The sequence below is a fragment of the Onthophagus taurus genome, chromosome 6, assembly GCF_036711975.1.
Source record: "Onthophagus taurus isolate NC chromosome 6, IU_Otau_3.0, whole genome shotgun sequence".
NCBI lineage: Eukaryota > Metazoa > Arthropoda > Insecta > Coleoptera > Scarabaeidae > Onthophagus > Onthophagus taurus.
Genome location: NC_091971.1, coordinates 930,806 through 954,632, shown reverse-complemented (window position 1 = coordinate 954,632; position 23,827 = coordinate 930,806). Strand labels below are relative to the sequence as shown.

Sequence of the window (23,827 nt, the reverse complement as noted above, 5' to 3'; positions counted from 1 at the left end):
AATTCATCAAGTCTTCATATTTTCGTATTTTTCTTAATATTGACGCTTCTAACAGCAATAGTGCAAAATAGCAATATTCTTAAAAACAAAATTTGCTACAACTTTTGTTCTAAAAATTTCTTTATAATATGCTCAGCTTCCCGAATGTTATCATTAACAACTGGTAAAACAACAAAAATCATCAAATATTCATATTTTCGTATTTTTCTTAATATTTATCCGTCTGAGAAGAAAAGTGTAAAATTGCAATATTGTAAAGAACAAAATTTGCTACAACTTTTGTTCTAAAAATTTTTTTATGCTATGCTCAGATTCCCGAATGTTACCATTAACAACTAGTAAAAAAACGAAATTCATTAAATCATTATATTTTCGTATTTTTCATAATATTTATGCATCTGAGAGCAAAAGTGCAAGAGAGCAATATTGTTAAGAACAAAAATTGCTACAACTTTTGTTCTAAGAATTTTTTTATAATATGCTCAGATTCCCGAATGTTACCATTAACAACTGGTAAAACAACAAAAATCATCAAATATTCATATTTTCGTATTTTTCTTAATATTTATCCGTCTGAGAAGAAAAGTGCAAAAGTGCAATATTGTAAAGAACAAAATTTGCTACATCTTTTGTTCTAAAAATTTTTTTATAATATGCTCAGATTCCCGAATGTTACCATTAATAACTGCTAAAACAACGAAAACCATAAAATCTTCATATTTTCGTATTTTTCTTAATATTTATGCGTCTGAGAGCAAAAGTGCAAGAGAGCAATATTGTTAAGAACAAAATTTGCTACAACTTTTGTTCTAAAATTTTTTTTATAATATGCTCAGATTCCCGAATGTTACCATTAACAACTAGTAAAACAACGAAATTCATCAAATCTTCATATTTTCGTATTTTTTTTTTAAGTTTGTCCTCCTTGTAATATTTGAGAGGCAGAAGTAACGGTAGGAGAAATGATCTCATGGTATGGTATTGTTCTTTTAACACAACACAAATACCAATTATCTCGTATAAAACTTTCTGCAACTCTGTATGACATGAAGATGTTTTCATTCTTGAAGGTATGCTAAAAATACCAATTGTAACGGATCTCCAAAACTAAAGCCTGATTTACATGGGTTAAATAGCTTGATCCAGTAGAAGAGTCAAGATATTTTTTTAAAATTAAAACCAAACAGTTATGGCATTACAGATAAATATATATCTTCCACTCTTTTCTTGCAATTATCATTTTTGATGGGTTGTATAAATTGTTTTCCTAAAATCATCAACGAAAGTTCTAATTATTTGGAAAATATTGTTATTTTCTTAACCCTCCATGTATGGTGTACATCTTTTAAAATGTTCATAAATATCAAATATAATTAACATAAATTTTGTTTAAACAGATTATTGAGTGGTTTTAGCGACCATAGTTTGCGGTTTACTCGAGCTTCTCTTCCAATATGACTCATTATTTAGTTCCTTTATTTTTAAGAAAAAATTGAACGTAAATTTTAACATATCCTAATCGAGAGGGAGTCCCAACGAATAGGTTACTTTGGTTTTGGAAGGGATAAAAGCTTATAAATCCACCAATCACTATCAAGAACGATCCCTCTCCTTCTTAAAATTACTCACCTAACTAACACATTTTCGCTTTAATTATATCCCAACACATTACAAGAAAAAAAAATTTAATTAATATAAAATAAGTATTTAATATAATAAAAATTTTAATTTTGAAATATAAAACTTGGAAAAAGTTAATCATGATAATTCTTTCTGTATGTAATAAAAAGGACATCAGAAAAAAAACTTTAACAGCAAAGAATTTAAAAAAATTAAAATTCCTAAAGTTCTTTTAATTAAGAATAGGAAAAAAGTTGACGTTTATAACACATATTATAAAAAAAAACACCGTAATATGTAGTAAGTATTATATAGAGAGTAAAAGGGTCTCTTGAAAATATGAAAACTATTCTGTTCGCATTACATTCGCATACTTGAAAGGCAGGGCGGAGCTTAGAATCCGGTAGAAACGCCTCTTGCACTTTATTCCTGACGTTTATAAAGACGAAATTCGAACGAAACGTGGGCCGAACTGATAAAAGCGCCCGGAGGCAATAGGGCTCCGATTCAACGGTCTGCCAGTCTGTTCCTGGTGAAATCCTGCTTTGGACGTGCATCCCTACATCAGGAACGACATTTGATAATCACACAAATCCTATTTTAAAAAAGAATTTCAATCCTAAAGGACATCATTTTTCTTCAAATTTCGTTAAAACGCGCATTAAAATAATCATCGAACAAAAAAAAGTTTTTTTTTTAAACAAGTAAAATGGATTTTACAAGTTATTTGAGTGCTATTTTTTTGATGGAAAACTTTTCGTGAGCTCGATGAAAATAATAAGTTTTTTTAGTTAAAGTTAAAACGGGTTATTTCTTTCTTGGGAAGTTATTTTTCGTTATTTTTTGAATCGGTTATAAAAATGACTTTGGAACTGAGTGCGCATCCGGCAATGCCATTAGACTATAGCAGTGGTATTCGGGAATCTTCAAGAAGTCCTGTCAACATTTCTGATGGTCCAGTTAGCCCGCCGGGACATAGCGCTTTCAAAGTTGTTACACCTAAAGGAAGAGACGGTAAGATTTATTTAAATTAATTAAATTTTTCTTGTATGATCATGATTTCATAAAAATTTCTTCTAAAATATATAAAGCTATAGATAACTTTTCTTGGTTAAATTTATTATTGACTTGGAAAAGAAAGTGTTTGAAAAAATGAACCAATCAGAAAACGATGAGATTCATTAAGATACTTGTATGTCTTGTATGTTCGTGTTATACATACGAAAATAGTTATGTTAAAAAGTTGTTTATCATTTCCCTTAAAATGACGGTTATTGTCTGTATTTCTGTGTGGGATGGTGTTGAATTTGTTCTGGAAAAAAGCAGTTTAGGTTGGGTTTTTAAGAACTCGATATTTTTAAAATAAAATTTTAAAAACAAAAAGCCAAATTAAGTTAGAACTGGTTTCGATTCAACTTTCAAGTATTTTTATATCGAACATCTTCTCAGAATTATACGAGGTAAGATAAAAAAATTACACTTCAATTTAAACATTTATTTCTTAAAATCTAGTTAATAAAAAAAGTGACAACATTTGACATCCACAAGTTAGTCCAATTAATATTTTATAAAACTTTAGACACTTTAGACACAAACGTAGTAATAAATGATACTTTATTATTCAGAGGCGATTCATCTTTACCAATCTATATGTAAGAACTTGAGACTTCATCCCAGTCATTTAGGTATTTCTTTGATGAAACATTGTTTTCAAAAGTTGTTGTTAAAGGTCGAATATTTGTGGTGAAAAAAATAATGTTAATATTATTTTATAACTCAAAAAAATTATTTGAAAAACTAGAACCAAGGCGGAATTGCCTAAAACAGTGTTTGCCTATGAAATGACACTAAAAAATGTTGTGCTATATATTTTGGATATACATCTCTCAATTTCATTCTTTAGACACAATTGGAAGTAACTATTCTAAAGTGTGTTATAGAAAAGATAGAATTATGTAATTCTTCTGGATATGTTGTTAAAAACCAGCTCGTACGGATATTTCAACAGTGATTTAGAAACATAACAATCTAGTGACTCCAGTATCCGGTTTTGTTGGTACATCATCATTAATATCTCAATAATTTGCTAAAAAATTGAAGAAAATAGTTAAAATTGATACACATATGTGGTTGAGGAACATGACAGAAGAACACAAAAAAAGAAAAATTATACAGCATATTCATTGTGTCAAGTGGAGGCTAGAACTAAGAAAAATGCTTTATACTACTATAGATATTACTGGTTATAACTTAATTTTAATTTTCCATTCTGCCATTAAGCTTTCAATACACAGAAAGTTTATCAGAAAAAGAAAGAAAATTTAGCTTGTTTACTAAAGTTGAACCAAATGATTTTAAACTGCTTATCTGCACCCTGTAGTGGTTTACATCTGCTTGGCCAACAAAGAGACTCTATTAAATTCTTTGTATATGTTTGTCATATTAATGTAATAGTAGTTCAAGGAAACAAGATTAGGTCAGAAAAAACTAACAGAAGATCCATCCTAGGCAATAACATGGTGGATTGGCAAAAATTTCTACTGTCACCTGTACAGGGTGGTTCAAATTCGATGTCTGCATAGGGTATTTCAAGAACTATAAGAGTTAGAAAAAAGTAGCTTACATGTCTCGATCTCTTTTTTTAAATAAATTCCAATGTCGAAAACCTCAAAGCGCTATCGTCTTTTGTTTTTCCCCTAGATGTCAAAATTGAAAATATCGTAAAACCAGCAAGTGCAATTATCTTAGTTATTTTATAACTCAAAAAAATTATTTGAAAAGCTAGAATCAAGGCGGAATTGCCTAAAACAGTGTTTGCCTATGAAATGACACTAAAAAATTTTGTGCTATACATTTTGGATATACATCTCTCAATTTCATTCTTTAGACACTGACTTCACAATTGGAAGTAACTATTCTAAAGTGTGTTATAGAAAAGATAGAATTATGTAATTCTTCTGGATATGTTGTTAAAAACCAGCTCGTACGGATATTTCAACAGTGATTTAGAAACATAACAATCTAGTGACTCCAGTATCCGGTTTTGTTGGTACATCATCATTAATATCTCAATAATTTGCTAAAAAAATTAAGAAGATAGTTAAAATTGATACACATATATGGTTGAGGATCATGCCAGAAGAACGCAAAAAGAGAAAAATTATACAGCATATTCATTGTGTCAAGTGGAGGCTAGAACTAAGAAAAATGATTTATACTACTATAGATATTACTGGTTATAACTTAATTTTTCATTTTCCATTCTGCCATTAAGCTTTCAATATACATAAAGTTTATCACAAAAAGAAAGAAAATTTAGCTTGTTTACTAAAGTTGAACCAAATGATTTTAAACTGCTTATCTGCACCCTGTAGTGGTTTACATCTACTTGGTCAACAAAGAGACTCTATTAAATTCTTTGTATATGTTTGTCATATTAATGTAATAGTAGTTCAAGAAAACAAGATTAGGCCAGAAAAAACTAAGAGAAGATCCATCCTAGGCAATAACATCGTGGATTGGCAAAAATTTCTACTGTCACCTGTACAGGGTGGTTCAAATTCGATGTCTGCATAGGGTATTTCAAGAACTATAAGCGTTAGAAAAAAGTAGCTTACATGTCTCGATCTCTTTTTTTAAATAAATTCCAATGTCGAAAACCTCAAAGCGCTATCGTCTTTTGTTTTTCCCCTAGACGTCAAAATTGAAAATATCGTAAAACCAGCAAGTGCAATTATCTTAGTTATTTTATAACTCAAAAAAATTATTTGAAAAGCTAGAATCAAGGCGGAATTGCCTAAAACAGTGTTAGCCTATGAAATGACACTAAAAATTTTGTGCTATACATTTTGGATATACATCTCTCAATTTCATTCTTTAGACACAATTGGAAGTAACTATTCTAAAGTGTGTTATAGAAAAGATAGAATTATGTAATTCTTCTGGATATGTTGTTAAAAACCAGCTCGTACGGATATTTCAACAGTGATTTAGAAACATAACAATCTAGTGACTCCAGTATCCGGTTTTGTTGGTACATCATCATTAATATCTCAATAATTTACTAAAAAATTGAAGAAAATAGTTAAAATTGATACACATATGCGGTTGAGGATCATGACAGAAGAACGCAAAAAGAGAAAAATTATACAGCATATTCATTGTGTCAAGTGGAGGCTAGAACTAAGAAAAATGCTTTATACTACTATAGATATTACTGGTTATAACTTAATTCTTCATTTTCCATTCTGCCATTAAGCTTTCAATATACAGAAAGTTTATCAGAAAAAGAAAGAAAATTTAGCTTGTTTACTAAAGTTGAACCAAATGATTTTAAACTGCTTATCTGCACCCTGTAATGGTTTACATCTGCTTGGCCAACAAAGAGACTCTATTAAATTCTTTGTATATGTTTGTCATATTAATGTAATAGTAGTTCAAGGAAACAAGATTAGGCCAGAAAAAACTAAGAGAAGATCCATCCTAGGCAATAACATCGTGGATTGGCAAAAATTTCTGCTGTCACCTGTACAGGGTGGTTCAAATTCGATGTCTGCATAGGGTATTTCAAAAACTATAAGAGTTAGAAAAAAGTAGTTTACATGTCTCGATCTCTTTTTTTAAATAAATTCCAATGTCGAAAACCTCAAAGCGCTATCGTCTTTTGTTTTTCCCCTAGATGTCAAAATTGAAAATATCGTAAAACCAGCAAGTGCAATTATCTTAGTTACTTTATAACTCAAAAAAATTATTTGAAAAGCTAGAATCAAGGCGGAATTGCCTAAAACAGTGTTTGCCTATGAAATGACACTAAAAAATTTTATGCTATACATTTTGGATATACATCTCTCAATTTCATTCTTTAGACACTGACTTCACAATTGGAAGTAACTATTCTAAAGTGTGTTATAGAAAAGATAGAATTATGTAATTCTTCTGGATACGTTGTTAAAAACCAGCTCGTACGGATATTTCAACAGTGATTTAGAAACATAACAATCTAGTGACTCCAGTATCCGGTTTTGTTGGTACATCATCATTAATATCTTAATAATTTGCTAAAAAATTGAAGAAAATAGTTAAAATTGATACACATATGCGGTTGAGGATCATGACAGAAGAACGCAAAAAGAGAAAAATTATGCAGCATATTCATTGTGTCAAGTGGAGGCTAGAACTAAGAAAAATGCTTTATACTACTATAGATATTACTGGTTATAACTTAATTTTTCATTTTCCATTCTGCCATTAAGCTTTCAATATACAGAAAGTTTATCAGAAAAAGAAAGAAAATTTAGCTTGTTTACTAAAATTGAACCAAATGATTTTAAACTGCTTATCTGCACCCTGTAGTGGTTTACATCTACTTGGTCAACAAAGAGACTCTATTAAATTCTTTGTATATCTTTGTCATATTAATGTAATAGTAGTTCAAGGAAACAAGATTAAGCCAGAAAAAACTAAGAGAAGATCCATCCTAGGCAATAACATCGTGGATTGGCAAAAATTTCTACTGTCACCTATACAGGGTGGTTCAAATTCAATGTCCGAATAGGCTATCTGGGAAACAATAAGAGTTAGAAAAAAAGTAGCTTACATGTCTCGATACCTTTTTTTAAATAAATTCCAATGTTGAAAACCTCAAAGCGCTATCGTCTTTTGTTTTTCCCCTAAATGCCAAAATTGAAAATATCGTAAAATCAGCAAGTGTAATTATCTTGGTTATTATTATAGGTGGAGTATTATAACTAAGACGTTATATGGACACTTTTTTACAGAGAATTAGATGACGTAGTCAAAAAAATTTTTTCGGTTTTAGATTTTGAGATATTATGACAATTTTCGGTTTTTAAATGGAAACAACCACTGATTATTCGCTTATTAAATTCGTTATTTTTTTCTGATTACAAAAATGTAGGGTTCGATAGGTCTATTTCTTATTGTTTTAGAATAAATCTAAAAATAAACTTTTTTTATAAAATTTCTAAACGCCGCCGAAATCTAGTGTCGTCGAAGAAATGAAATTTACAGTTTCCTGTAAATTACCGGGCGGTATTTAAATTACGGGGTATTATTTTTCTGGTATTTAAAAACAAATAATTATGTTTATTCGTTATTTTTTTCTGATTACAAAAATGTAGGGTTCGATAGGTCTATTTCTTATTGTTTTAGAATAAATCTAAAAATAAACTTTTTTTATAAAATTTCTAAACGCCGCCGAAATCTAGTGTCGTCGAAGAAATGAAATTTACAGTTTCCTGTAAATTACGCGGCGGTATTTAAATTACGGGGTATTATTTTTCTGGTATTTAAATACAAATAATTATGTTTATTACACCAACTGTTAACACGGAAATATTTAATGGATTGCATTGTTTTGGATTGGAGAAATATGTTTTTTTAATTTTTAGTTATAGTACCGTAATTTACAGGAAACTGTAAATTTAATTTCTTCGACGACACTAAAATAAAAGTTTATTTTTAGCTTTATTCTAAAACAATAAGAAATAGAAAAACAATGTCAAGGTTTTCGACATTGGAATTTATTAAAAAAAAAAAGATCGAGGCATGTAAGCTACTTTTTTTTTAACTCGTATAGTTTCCGAGATAGCCTATTCGGATATCGAATTTGAACCACCCTGAACACATTAAATTGCCACTAATAAAACAGAAATGTGAACATTTAGTCAAAGATGGACACTTCTAATGAAAAATATGCAGGACAAGTGTAAAGAGTTAGATGTTGATTTTTTTCCTAAAAAAGTTTGTTGATCAAAATGATGAAAGATATAAATCCATTACTTTTTTGTCTTGATGATGTGTGATAAGAAAATTTTAAGTTTTTAATCCATGATAAATTTATAGTGAAACGTAAATAATAGTGAATCATATATGTATTGTGTATAAGATCGAGAATTAAAAGCCAACTTTTTTTGCGAAACGATTAATAAAAAGCGACTCTGATTTTTTAATTATTTTAACTAAGATTTAATTTTTTCCCTAGATTTAATCTTATCGAAAAATAAATCATATCAATCAAATACTTTTTCGTGTAAATATTACATTTTATTATTTATATTTTGGCTTAGCGAAATATCTACAAAGTGATGAATTGTATTTTATGTGTTCTGATTTATTTTATTAGAAATCGATCAAATTACGGTATGAAAATGGAATTTTTTTTTAAATTAAAAATTTTTTTATAGTTGACTTCAAAAAAATTGAAATAAATGAAAGCGGCACCTCCCTTTTTGGAAAAAGGATTGCCACAATTACTGCCCAGTTAAGCTTCGGTCTGACTTCAAAGGATTTATCTGGGCTGGTTAACTTTCGGAACAATTAAGGCACAAAACGTAGACATACTAAATTGTTTAAATGCTTAGTCATTATATTAATTAAAGTACTGGGTGGAGCGCGTGGTTTTAAGTTATCTAAAAAAAAACTTTAAATAATAAGGGAAAAAAAACTTTTTAATAAAAAAGATTTTCGCCAAAGACAATAATTCTTCATCAAACAAAATAAAACAATTACTTCTCACAAATGAATGATGGCATGCAATATATTTCGAAAAATAACCAGCCAGGATTTTCCGTAAAACGCGTTTGAAATTATCAACGGTATTTTGTGAACTGCACGCGAATTTTTCCGCGAACGATTTTATGGGATTTGCTAATCGCTGTGGATTACGCCAGGCAGAGTGAAGCGAAATGTAATAAATTTTCACACAGAGTTTGAACGTTGAACGCAACCGGGGAGGGCGACCAGAAACGAAGAGGGAAAATTAATTATTTTTTCGTCAATTTCAATTAGTGCCAACTAAACGCAATCTAGTTGCCGACTTCAAACGGAATTCAATATAGAAATCGAATTATTGTCCCTATACGGGAAAACCCCTCTTTTTTGAGTGAAACTGGTTTGTTTTTTTTTACACTTTTTTAATGACTTCATTTTCTTCTTTGATTCAAAAAAAACCAGTAATAATAATTTAAAAAATTCATAAAACCCTAAAAGATTCACAACCTAAAATGTAATTGTTTTCTTTGATCTTGTTTTACCGACGGTTGGTCAACTTAAATATTACATGAATCGTATCTGTTGTGATACCGTTAATAGTCTTAGGGGGACGTAGTTGACGTTTACAGGGTGTATAATCCTCTTAGTGCCCCACGACGAAGAAAAGAACCACTTAACGTTCGTCCAAAAGAATCAATGCACATAAATAATTTTCAACTCATCGAGCACCACAACTACAAAAGCTTACTTTTCTCGTAGTAATACTTTTTCAGCAAACTCCCAAGCTTCCGGTAATTATGATTTCGTATCTGGTAATTCCGAGTGAATCCATTGGGAACGGTCTCGGAAAACCTTCGAAACTAGAGTCGATATTGGATTTATAACTTGGGAGATTTTACCAACTTGCAATATCATGAGATTTAAACATAACTTTTATAAAACATCAATTGAAAAATGTTTTAAAACTTTATTTTATTTAATTTTTAATTTAAATCTGAATCCACTCAAAAAAAACAATAAATAAAATAAAATAAAGTAACGATAAGTACGTTTTCATCGGATGAGGACAATATGTTTTGGAAGAACAAGAAATCAACATGTGTGGGGGCTCTTTGCATCCAGTAGTACGGTTTCTTATGTACGCTTCCATCATCATTAATAATTGTAACGTACACCGAGCAGATGTTAATTCGTTGACCCAGCAGCGCTTGGAAGAAATGAATATTATAGGAAGAGCGTCATAAAGTACAGTTGAAAAAAAGTAAAAAACGAGAAATAGTGTTTGGTAAACATGTGGCAAACACTCAGATTTATTTTTAATTGTTAATTACTATATTGTCTTTTTTCATTTCTTTTTTCCTTCTTCATGGATGACGCACAAAGATTTTTATATTTTTTATTTTTATTTGTTCGAGAAGAGAAAGGAAACAAATGTGTTTAAAAAGCTTTAGATAATGCGAGCATTATGATTTAAACGGTGCTGTTTCATACTATCCAATAAGAGTGGAAACATGGTTGAGCTAACACTCTTATCAGAGTAAATAGTATTGAGATAGATTATGATGTTTTGCATCGTGAGGTATATAAATCTGGTTATTATCTGATTTTGAATTAATTTGTTTTTAAAATGTGCAAAATTTATTTGACATTTAAGAAAATAGATTTAAATTCAAATATTGTAAATTTTCTAATTTGTAAATGTTGTTTGTAGACGCACGGCTAAACCCGAAACTTTCTAGTTCTAGTTTTAGTTTAATAAAACTATACAACATAGTGATATCTAGTGCTAACTAGCACTGTCATAAGAACTAACACTATACCTAGAACTAGAAACATTCGGATTTAGCCACACGTCTCTCAAGACGGCTAAACCCGAATGATTCTAGTTCTAGGTCTAGTGTTAGTTCTAGTTTTACACTAACACTATCACTAGAACTAACACTATACCTAGAACTAGAATCACCCGAATGATTCTAGTTCTAGAATCATTCGTGTTCTAGGTCGAAACCCGAAACTTTCTAGTTCTAGTTTTAGTTTAATAAAACTATGCCACATAGTGATATCTAGTGCTAACTAGCGCTACCTAGCACTGTTATAAGAACTAACACTAAACCTAGAACTAGAAACATTCGGATTTAGCCGCACGTCTCTCAAGACGACTAAACCCGAATGATTCTAGTTCTAGGTATAGTGTTAGTTCTAGTGATAGTGTTAGTGTAAAACTAGAACTAACACTAGATCTAGAACTACAAACATTCCGATTTAGCCGCACGTCTCTCAACACGGTTAAACCCGAATGATTCTAGTTCTACGTATAGCATTAGTGCTAGTGATAGTGTCAGTGTAAAACTAGAACTAACACTAGACCTAGAACTAGAAACATTCGGATTTAGCCGCACGTCTCTCAAGACGGCTAAACCCGAATGATTCTAGTTCTAGGTATAGTGTTAGTTCTAGTGATAGTGTTAGTGTAAAACTAGAACTAACACTAGATCTAGAACTACAAACATTCCGATTTAGCCGCACGTCTCTCAACACGGTTAAACCCGAATGATTCTAGTTCTACGTATAGCATTAGTGCTAGTGATAGTGTCAGTGTAAAACTAGAACTAACACTAGACCTAGAACTAGAAACATTCGGGTTTAGCCGTGCGTCTTCAGACTATCTAACACTAGTCCTAGGTCTAGTGTTAGTTCTAGTTTTAGTTCAATAAAAGTATGCGACATAGTGATATCTAGTGTTAACTAGCGCTACCTAGCACTGTCACATGAGATAACACTACACCTAGAACAAAAAACATTCCGATTTAGCCGTTGTTGACAGATCATGGTTATTTAAGTTGTTAAGTGTTTGCCATAAATTTTGTACCTCTTCTTTTAATTAATAATAGATTAGGATTTCTGAAGATTTACAATCCGAAAATGTTTTGAAACTAAGCTCCATGAATAATTTTCTTAACAACATACAAAAACTAATTTGGGTTGGGTTGAGTTTGGTTTTTGTTGTGTTGGGTTGGATTGGGTTTTTTCCACTAAATTAGTGTAGAGCCAACTAATTCTGTGGAAAAAAACCAACCCAACCCAACCCAACCCAACACAACAAAAACTAAACCCAACCTAACCCAACCCAACCCAACCCAACCTAACCCAACCCAACCCAACCCAACCCAAACCTTTTTTTTTTTTTTTTGGCGCAGAGGAGGGGAAAATCTTTATGACTGAGCCCCGACCGGATATAGCGCCTGGAAAATTATCCGATCGGGAGTGTGGGACTCTCCTGGCATAGGTGTTGTTTGCCAGGCCTACCGCACTAAAAACTCCCCCTCTTTTTGCTCGCATGGACCTTGGCTGTCCGGAATCGCTCGCGCATTACATCGGACAGTCTGAGACTACTTACTTTTGAATTAATAATTTATAAATTCGTACCTGAATGAGAGGGCAGAAGCCCTCTCATTTGTTCCTCTTCTTCCTCCTTCATTCTCAGCTCGATGAAGTCGTCTTTCATTCTCCGGCCTGGATGAGAGGGTGAAAGCCCTCTCAGTTGTTCAACTTCTTCTACTCTTCTCCGATGGCTCGCCTATTTCTATTTCTCTTTCTTTTCCATGTTCGCTCATTGCATAGCACATAGGATCCTATTAATTTTTAACTTTATTTGTTTTTATTGCATACTTGAGACGAGGGAGCGGTTGCCCCCTCGTAGTTGGTCCTCTTCTTTGTCGTTTCTACCTACGCTCTTTCTTTTATTGGCTGGAGTCTTCTTCCTCTCCCTCTCTTCTCTTTTCCTCTACCTCCTTCTCTTTCATTATTCTGGTTAGAAGGTCCATTACTTCCTCCGCTACTTCTCTCGTTTCTATCAACAACTCGTGTATACTTTCTATTTTAATTGCTCTTCGTATTCTTATTTCTGCACTCTTTCTTAAAAGTTCGAATCGTGCACACTCAAATACCGTATGTCTAGGAAGTATCTTCTACACCGCATCCGTACCAGCATTCACTTGTTGTTTTTTTCTTTATTTCTGTTAGGTACTTCCCGAAAATACCATGGCCCAAAATTGCTTGGGTTGCATAATAATTTGTATTAAGTCCCTGCTTTTGCCATCTTTTCACGTCCTTGATGAAATGCTTCGCCCATCCTTGGTACTTATCCCACCTCTCCTGCCATCGTCGATACATCTCTTCTCTGTTTGTATTCATCGTCTCCTCTCGACTTTCTTCAATCGGCTTATCCTTATTTCGCCAGTTCCTAGATCTTTCCTGGACAAGAAGATCCAAAGGGGGGTTTCCCGCCAGCGCTCCCACTGCTTCAGTCGACACTGTTCTGTATGCTGCCGTTATACTTATAGATATTTTTCTTTCTACAGATCTCTTTGCCTCACCTGGTCCCCTAACTCGTGGCATAATCCTGGAGAGCGTATTTTGAATTCTTGACGCCTTTTCTACTATTTTTTTAATATGGGTTGTCATTCGTAAATCTTTATCCATATATACACCAAGATACTTCACAGAACCGCTACTTTTTATTATTTTGTTGTCCACCCGCAATTCTATCTCTGGCATAGTTCTTCTGCCTTCTAACACTACTATTTCTGTCTTTTCGGTTGCCAACGCTAAACCCATCTGACAAAGAGTCTCTGCAATTTCATTTAAACAGAGTTCTGCTTTATCCATGATTCTTTGTTTGGTCGATTCCTGTACAAGAATCGCGAGATCGTCTGCGTAATAACCCAACCCAACCCAATCTTAATCTTTCTTAACCAACCTTAATTTAATAGAAGACCTGAGATCCAATAATATTGATGGAAAGTTGGAATAGCATATAGTTTTTTTATGCTAGAATTCTTTAGAACTCCTTGAAAATTATTTTATTCTGTTATCGAAAAAATTTGTTGACGTCCTAATACTTCAAATTGCTTGTTTTGATCGTGCCTAATGATATGGACTTTCAAAATATAATATTAATCAAAGAGAGATGTTTTGGCAATTTGGATTTCAAAATGTTGATATTAAAGTGTGGGCGATTGGAAAAGTTTCTGATCGATAATGATTAGAATATAACTGCAATCCTGCTCAAGAGGAAAAGATTCAACAAAGTTTATGACAACATCTTCAAATTTTGATATACATAAATAAAATTTTTTAAGTGGTTTGATGTTTGAAATTTGACATTAAACTTATTTCTGACCAAAACTTTCTAATGAAAAGATATGTTTATTAAACCTTTCCTAAATTGCTTGAAAATTCTTCTCATCATGATCAGCAACAAGATGAATTTGATGATTACGATTATATTCAAATGAAAAATGAAGTTGACAATATGTTATTGCTGAAAGATGAGATAAGACAATATTCAAAGAAACTCCTTTGCTTCCGGAGATGGTGCGTTTCCGAGTATATAAAATGTTATCATTATGACACATTGAAATTATTTTTATATTGTAATCTTAATTCCATAAAATTTACATTCTTGGCAAAAATCTTTTTGACGAAACCTCAAAGAAAGCTTTTAATGAAATACAAAACGCTGTCAATTGAAAATCCATTAAATTTTAATTGTTATTAACTCAAATTTAAATTAAACATTTAATATAAAAAAATCATGCATTTTATTGGTTATAATAAAACTTAAAAAAAAAACGATATGGGTAGTTTGCATCTATATTAATATTGAGATATACCTCAACTTTTATTACAGCAATTTTAGAGTTTTTTTCTTATATTTGAATATTATTATCATATTACACTAGTATAAAAACACCCTTTTCTGCTTGTATTTTTGTATCGATGTGGGCGTATAGGGGCAGAATATTTAAATTATACGTTTTCCAACAAACGTTTTTGCTAGTTGGAAAATTTGCTAACCAAGTTCATTCATAAAAAATGATTTATTATCTGAAAGGAGACCGCAAACCAACACTACTTATTAGCGACCGCGATGTTATCAAAGATTACCTCATTTTGCAACTTGGAAAAGCCACCGAAACGCGGTTAGTAACACTTCTTCCTGTAGGTGGCCAACAGGAAACGGAATAAGAGAAGAAATTCTTTCAATTATTCGTTAGTTTTTTTAGAGACCTTGCGGGTGTAGCATTTAAAAAGTTTTGTTATGGCTAAATATTATAAATCGTATTATTTTTGGAAACGGAATAATCCAATTAATGGTAATAAGATTAACATTTTTTTATATTAGTTTTTTTATAATTTTTTATAGGTAATGGAAATGATCGTTCATCGCCTCATCCATTTCAAGCAGCAAGATTTTTATGGAGCCCACCTTTATTACCAGGTGGTCCACGATATTTAACATCTTTAGTTCATCATAGTCAAGAATTAAGTGAAAATTCCGCCGTCGGTGAGTAATCGCAATCAGAAGTATTAAGTAACTTACTAAGCTTAATCTATTAAGAAATACAATTAAATCAACGTTATATGGGATGTGGGGAAGATGCACCGTGGTTGCTCAAGTGAATAATTATTTTCGATTACCGCAGCGGTAGTGTTTCAAAAGGGACCACACATGAAGAGATGGTCTTGTTAAATTGACGTCACTTCCGAACGTTTTTAATATAAAATTTGATACAAATAAAAACGTGTTGTTGACGTTAATTTAATAAAGTTATCTCTATCAGAAAATATAAAATATATAACTTAATCGAGTTGAGCAATCACGAATCTTTATTGCACTGGCACATGATGTGATTTTGTGATTTATCGGGTACCATAAAAGACCATATTCACTAAATATTGACATTCTTCGATAATAATTCTAGATGTTACCGCAGTGCCAATAAAATCGTAAAAAGAAATTGCTTTAGCTTTATCCAGCCCGCTTTCATTTCGCTTTTGATATGAGGTCAATGACGACTTAAAAAAAAATTAATTATTAAATCAAATCGTAAATCAATAAAAATTCACCTCCTAATCTCGACGCTTTCGTTTCGAATCTTTATTACAACAACACGTGGCCCTGATTTGTTCAATCATAGGTGTAATAAACGAATTGATCGAGTCCGGGCGGTTATCTTAATCCCGGGTCCAAGATAAGAGACTTTCGTAGAAGAAATGCACACCAACTTTTTGATTACCGAAAATTTGTTTTTCAAAACGACTCTGAGGATTTTTCTGTTAAAAATCAACAATCGAAATGTGTGTGCAGTCGCAAGTGATTTACAATCCGTGTGTGGTAATTCATCATTCCAATGTCGATACCACAAATCCCTGCATTATCAGCCGCTTTTATCATAGCCGCTATCTGCCAGAACGTCTGGTAACTAATCCCATGTTACACATTAAACCAGTTATCTCGCTCTCTCTCTTACACACGCGGTTTTAACGTTCTTATTAAAACGAAGTTTACAGCTGATATAACACATCGAAAATTCTTTATTGTTGAAAAAAATATATATAACGATTATTTTTCCAATAAATCAAGTTGACTTCGAATGTATATACATATATATTTAGGATTTTTGCAACCGTTTTTTTACCTCATTTAAATAAACATAAAGTACCTGCAAACTGATTTGGTTATCGTTTCAAAATAGCGTTAAGTCCATCAGAGGAATAACGTTAGTTTTTTTCTAATGGACTTTTCCACCAGTACATCCTGTACCATGTTCTGTTAATCGTTGATACATTTAAACTATTTTCTATCTATTTTGTCCTGTTTTACAAAATAAAAGTTTAAATCGTGTACTCGTACTGATTATTAATGTTACTTTTAATTATATCTTCGTTATTTCTCTTCTACATAAATCAGAAATTTCATATAACTCGTATGCAATAACCGTAGTTACAAAACTAAGGCTAAACTCAAGATGGCTAAACCCGAATGATTCTTGTATTAGTTCTAGTGACAGTGTTAGTGCAAAACTAGAACCAACACTAGACCTAGATCTAGAAACATTCGGATTTAGCCGCACGTCTCTCAAGACGGCTAAACCCGAATGATTCTAGTTGTAGGTCTTGAGTTAGTTCTAGTGATAATGCTAGTGCAAAACTAGAACTAACACTAGACCTAGAACTAGAAAGTTTCGGGTTTAGATATCATTTAATCGTTTTTACATTAAGCTTAACTTCTCGATTTTTTTCTAAGTAATTTTTATAATCTCACCTAATGTGTGTTATACACCATTTTAAAGAGGAATCCTTCATCTTCTACGTGGTATAAAGATTATTTCTTCATTTTCATAAATAACCCTTCCATGAGATTTTTAAGTTTAGATGTCATTTAATCGTTTTTACATTAAGCTTAACTTCTCGATTTTTTTCTAAGTAATTTTTGTAATCTAACCTAATGTGTGTTATACACCATTTTAAAGAGGAATCCTTCATCTTCTACGTGGTATACAGATTATTTCTTCATTTTCATAAATAACCCTTCCAGGAGATTTTTAAGTTTAGATGTCATTTAATCGTTTTTACATTAAGCTTAACTTCTCGATTTTTTTCTAAGTAATTTTTGTAATCTAACCTAATGTGTGTTATACACCATTTTAAAGAAGAATCCTTCATCTTCTACGTGGTATACAGATTATTTCTTCATTTTCATAAATAACCCTTCCAGGAGATTTTTAAGTTTAAATGTCATTTCATCGTTTTTACATTAAGCTTAACTTCTCGATTTTTTTCTAAGTAATTTTTATGATCTAACCTAATGTGTGTTATACACCATTTTAAAGAAGAATCCTTCATCTTCCACGTGGTATACACATTATTTCTTCATTTTCATAAATAACCCTTCCAGGACATTTTGAAGTTTAGTTGTCATTTAATCGTTTTTACATTAAGCTTAACTTCTCGATTTTTTTCTAAGTAATTTTTGTAATCTAACCTAATGTGTGTTATACACCATTTTAAAGAAGAATCCTTCATCTTCCACGTGATATAAAGATTATTTCTTCATTTTCATAAGTAACCCTTCCAGGAGATTTTTAAGTTTAAATGTCATTTCATCGTTTTTACATTAAGCTTAACTTCTCAATTTTTTTATAATTCATTTTTATAATCTAACCTAATGTGTGTTATACACCATTTTAAAGAAGAATTCTTCATCTTCTACGTGGTATAAAGATTATTTCTTCATTTTCATAAATAACCCTTCCAGGAAATTTTTAAGTTTAGATGTCATTTAATCGTTTTTACATTAAGCTTAACTTCTCGATTTTTTTCTAAGTAATTTTTTTAATCTAACCTAATGTGTGTTATACACCATTTTAAAGAAGAATCCTTCATCTTCCACGTGATATAAAGATTATTTCTTCATTTTCATAAGTAACCCTTCCAGGAGATTTTTAAGTTTAGATGTCATTTATCGTTTTTACATTAAGCTTAACTTCTCGATTTTTTTCTAAGTAATTTTTGTAATCTAACCTAATGTGTTATACACCATTTTAAAGAAGAATCCTTCATCTTCCACGTGATATAAAGATTATTTCTTCATTTTCATAAGTAACCCTTCCAGGAGATTTTTAAGTTTAAATGTCATTTAATCGTTTTTACATTAAGCTTAACTTCTCGATTTTTTTTCCATTTTAAAGTTCTAGTGATAGTGTTAGTGTAAAACTAGAACTAACACTAGACCTAAAACTAGAAACATTCGGGTTAAGTTTAACTGAATGAAATGTTTCTAGTTCTGGTATTAGTTTTAATGCTAGTGTTAGTTTAGTTTTATTTGTTATTCAGCTGTAATGTCAAATTATATTGATATGTTACATTCTATGGAAATATATTTTTGTATATTGCATCTTAAGTGAAATTTACTGTAATTTATATGAATAAAGGGTTTCGTGTTAAATTGTCCTCGGTGTGGTTCACTCTTCAAACAGAAAGACAAAAATCTATTACTGGACACTGAAAAACGATTGTCCGCGATTATGGTTCGTGGAATTCTTGAATGTTTGCGATCGCGGGCAGTGATGGTAATCTTTGTTGGGCACGGAAGTTTACGCAAACATCCACGGTTTTATTACGGTTTTCGCCCCCTCGTACCATTATAAATGCAAAACGCATGATCTAATATTCGTGCAAGCCCCTTGTAAACAATTTTTGTTTGCTTTTATAGTACTACTAGGGGAAAACAAAAAAATTATATTGTTTATTTAAAATTTTATTCAAATAAGTAATAATAATGATAAAGTAAAATCATTAAGTAGTAAAATTTAAAAAATTATTGCTAATTAATTATAGTATACCTACGGGTGAAATAAAAAAAATTGTACACTGTCTATTACACATATGAAATTGATATACGCAATTTATTTTGAATGCGGGCATTCATTTGGAATTGTTAGAATAATGTATAATAATATTAGACCAATCAAACCACTATTATGTTGATAATCAATTGCGTCGTGTCCTTCGAATGTAACGATGTCCGAAAAAAAAAACTTTTCCGTTTGTTTACCGTCCCGAATGACAAATGACAATGAAGATCCTTACTTTGCGGAAAACGTGCACTCGTACTTTGATTATTGCACCACAAACATCACAAGATCATTAATCATTTGTCGTACAAAACGTGTTAGTTTCACATAGTTTTTGTTCCAACTATGAGGATTCATTGCGACTTTTCACATTTTTCCAGACAACAATAATAATTTTCAACAAAAAAAAATCTTTATAATAAACGTACAAAAGAAAATTATTTAAACTAAAATCATTTTCAAAATATACAAAAGAATTAAATTCAAACAGGTTATCGATAGAGTATTTTACTAATTGTAAGAGAGTTCTTTACTAAAAATGATTCAAGAAATTTAACCATGTATTATAAACAATAACTGCTTATCCTTATAACTTAACCCAACCCAACCCAATAACTGGATATTAGAATCCTAAACTAGCTTCTGCAACCAAACCCAACCCAATGCAACCCCACAACTGGATATTAGAATCATAAACTAGGAACTGCTACTCAACCCAACCCAAGCCAACCCTACGACTGCATATTAGAATCATAAACTAGGTACTGGAACCCAACACAACCCAAGCCAACCCAACGACTGCACATTAGAATCATAAACTAGGTACTGCAACCCAACCCAACCCAACCCAACCCAACAACTAGATATTTAAATCATAAACTAGGTATTGCAAACCAATCATTAGATTCTGCTTCTAGTCTCTATACTGAAATTACCAACTAGATACTATAATTATTTATAAAATCATCTGTTAGATACTGGCTTCATCCACTAGATATTGGAATCAACCACTTATACCTTAAGTCCAGAATATTTTGAGAATTACCTTTTGTAGAAGAAGCTTCTAACTGATTTATGGTAGTTATGGCATAATGGTACAACATTGTTTAACAAAATGGAAACATTACTACGAATAACGAACTTTTAACTGGCAATGCTAGATTAAAATTATAAAATTAGCAAACATATTTTTCCTTATAAGCACTTTAAATTTCACACCAAGACCTAATAATCACAGGTTAGAATCTTAACTAATATCTAGTATCTTCCTGCGCTTTTTCTTATCGTATATTTCTGCAATCTAAATCTTCTGTTTGGCAGAAAGAGACTTTTTCATTATTTCAATATTCACATATCGAGTTTTTATCTTTAAAAAAAAATTTTAGATTAAAAAAGAGATAAGATCATAAGATATATTTTAGAATAGCTTAGAAATGGTACACCGTACTCAAAAGAGGTGAGAGTGTATACCGGGGAACAGATGTCACCCCCAAAAATCATGAATAATTCAAAGCTAACCCCCGTACATATTACACCTCCATTCTTTATGTAACGCGTATCGTGTTGTACTAAATGAACGGGGAGGGACGCGGAACCGTGGGTGCTTACCCTTGCGCGACCCCACAACTGAAAATTACCCCCGTTAAACTGCCCGGTCATAACTTAATGAGCCAGCTAAGCCATCAAAGGGAACAGTTATAACCCCCCCCGTTTTCTTCGTACTACAAAAAAGGTTTTTTGCAAGAAAATTGTGTGATATAAATAAAATAAGTTCATATAACGTGTGTATTTTTGCTTTGAGCTATTTAGTTTCTATAGATTTACAGGATTCGTAACCAATTCTCTAAATTTTTTAACTTTTCGAGATCATCAAGTCGAATACCAAAAAGTCGGGTTGGTTGTAATTATAAAGATAAGTGTCGTTTTAGAATGTTGTTTTGTTTCCTTGACCCAAACGAATTATTTCAAAAATCTTAATGGATTTACACGCATTACTATATATTTTTTATTTTTGAAAAAATTTACTAACGCAATATTATTATGTGCTTATCGTCAAAAATTCAGTTTTTTTTTTTTGTTATCTATATAGAAAATTATAGAGAGTTTTTTTATATTTCATTAATCTTCTCGAAACAGTTTGCAACATAGTGATATTTAGTGCTAACTAGCGCTATCCAGCAATGTCATAAGAACTAACACAAGACCTAGAAATAGAAACATTCGGATTTAGCCGCACGTTTCTCAAGACGGCTAAACCCGAATGATTCTAGTTCTACTATTAAGTGATAGTGTTAGTATAAAACTAGAACTAACACTATACCTAGAACTAGAAACATTCGGATTTAGCCGCAAGTCTCTCAAGACGGCTAAACCCGAATGATTCTAGATCTAGGTATAGCGTTAGTTCTTATGACTGTGTTAGTGTAAAACTAGAACTAACACTAGATTTACAACTAGAAACATTCGGATTTAGCCACACGTCTCTCAAGACGGCTAAACCCGAATGTTTCTAGTTCTAGGTCTAGTGTTAGTTCTAGTGACGATGTTAGTGTAAAACTAGAACTAACACTAGATCTAGAACTAGAAAGTTTCGGGTTTAGCCGTGCGTCTTCAGACGCAGTCTAGTTTTAGTTCAATATAATGTAATGTTTTTCCAAATGGACCGCAAATAGTCCCTCTTCTTTTGAAAAGAATTATTTTAATGAAAACAACATTACTAAATTTTATAATAATTTGTTTTTTTATTAAATTGAAAAAAATTTAAATATTTAAACAGAATTGTCGAATTATCTCAGGGTTAAGGCAGGTTTTGGTAATACTGTCAAGACAAACATGTGCACAACTTAAGATGCAATCAAATTGAGATGTTGTCGACAAAATTAACAAATTAACAAAATATACTGATTATATAAACAAATATTCTAAATTAGTTGATTCGAAGTAATATTTATCAACTCAGATATGTTATGGTCTTAAACAACTCGTCAAATATTAAATTAATTAGGAAATTGTAATCGTAATCTCAAAATTTATATTGAACTTAGCAAGAACTTCTCTTATTGAAGGTAAGAAGAGTTTTTTTCAACAAAAACAATAAATTATAAAAAAAAAATAACTTAGCCAATTTGTTTCTATGGGAACCTTGGAGGTCAAACTCAGAATAATATTTTCTTCAATTTTTCTCTTCGCTAGTGATGATGGTTTCTACCAGAAACGGAACCAATTGCTTTACTTGATCAGGAGCGAATTTAATCGTTTCTTCGAAATTATTGAACAGGAACGGATATTCTTCTTTAATAGGAACAGGATGAATTGTTTTTTCAAAGTTGAACAGGAACGGATATAATTTTTTTAACTCGTTGACACGTTGATTTAATTAATTTTCAGCAGAGCAAAAAAAATGTGTGTGTTTCTTTAGACAACAGGAAGCACACTCTTTTTGTTGATAAATTCCGTTTTTCGGATGTTAAATTTCCAAATAACCTCTCCTGATTGGTTAAATTTATAGATTTGGAATTTGTGTCTTAATTTTTTCAATGTAGCCAACTTTGACATTTGAAATGTCTCTAATTCAATTTGTCAAATTATTATTTAAATTTTTAAAATTATTTATAATTATGCGTGATATTTCGTAATTTTAATGCTCTTTTAAAACAATTTTCAAATATCCATTCATTTTCTTCTGATCTCAACTATAAATTTTCCAATATGTTCAAATTAATTTTATAAATTTTCATCCATATTTCATTATTCCATACAAATATTAATTATTTTCTTTGTTAACCAAGTTAAGTTTATCGTTCTAAATAGGTTTGATCCAGGCAGATAAAGATTTAAATAAATAATTTTGAAGAATTTAAATTGAGGTTATCTGGTATCGAATCTTTAAAATTACTTCGCATCGACTTTACAAGTGATAGTTTAGGATTAGAACATTAAAGAACAATAAAATGTACCGAAATTCACTAGCGTATAGTATCTAACATTATTTTATAATTGTTCAAAAAAAAACTCTTCTACGATCAATACGATAATCAAACAAGACTAAATTACTGGTAATGGGTTATTAATACAATAAATATGCAACATAGTGATATTTAGTGCTAACTAGCGCTACCCACCAATGTCATAAGAACTATCACTGGACCTAGAACTAGAAATATTATAAACCTGAAACTTTCTAGTTCTAGATCTAGTGTTAGTTCTAGTTTTAGTTCAATAAAAATATGCACATAGTGATATCTAGTGCTAACTAGCGTTACCCAGCTCTACTAACACTATACCTAGAACTAGAAACTTTTTGCTTATCGTCAAAAATTCAGTATTTTTTTTGTTTTATTTTTTTTGTTATCTATATAAAAAATTATAGAAAGTTTTTTTTATATTTCATTAATCTAGTCGAAACCATTAACAACTAACAGAAATCAATACTCCTTTTTTTCTGTAAACTGTAACAAGTGACAACAAAATTGATTTATAGAGAATATGTCCGG

At 31.1% G+C, this 23,827-nt stretch overlaps 1 protein-coding gene across 1 annotated transcript in view; it reads left to right on the top strand.

The window, feature by feature from the left end:
* Window positions 1–2,145: 2,145 nt before the first annotated feature.
* LOC111421726 (zinc finger protein Gfi-1b-like) overlaps window positions 2,146–23,827 on the top strand; it is a 49,192-nt gene continuing 27,510 nt past the window's right edge. Inside the window, exons 1-2 of the mRNA XM_023054908.2 lie at window positions 2,146–2,634; window positions 15,341–15,481. Of these exons, the coding sequence (XP_022910676.2) occupies window positions 2,481–2,634; window positions 15,341–15,481 (295 nt within the window). The 5' untranslated portion in view covers window positions 2,146–2,480. The remainder of the gene's footprint in view (window positions 2,635–15,340; window positions 15,482–23,827) is intronic.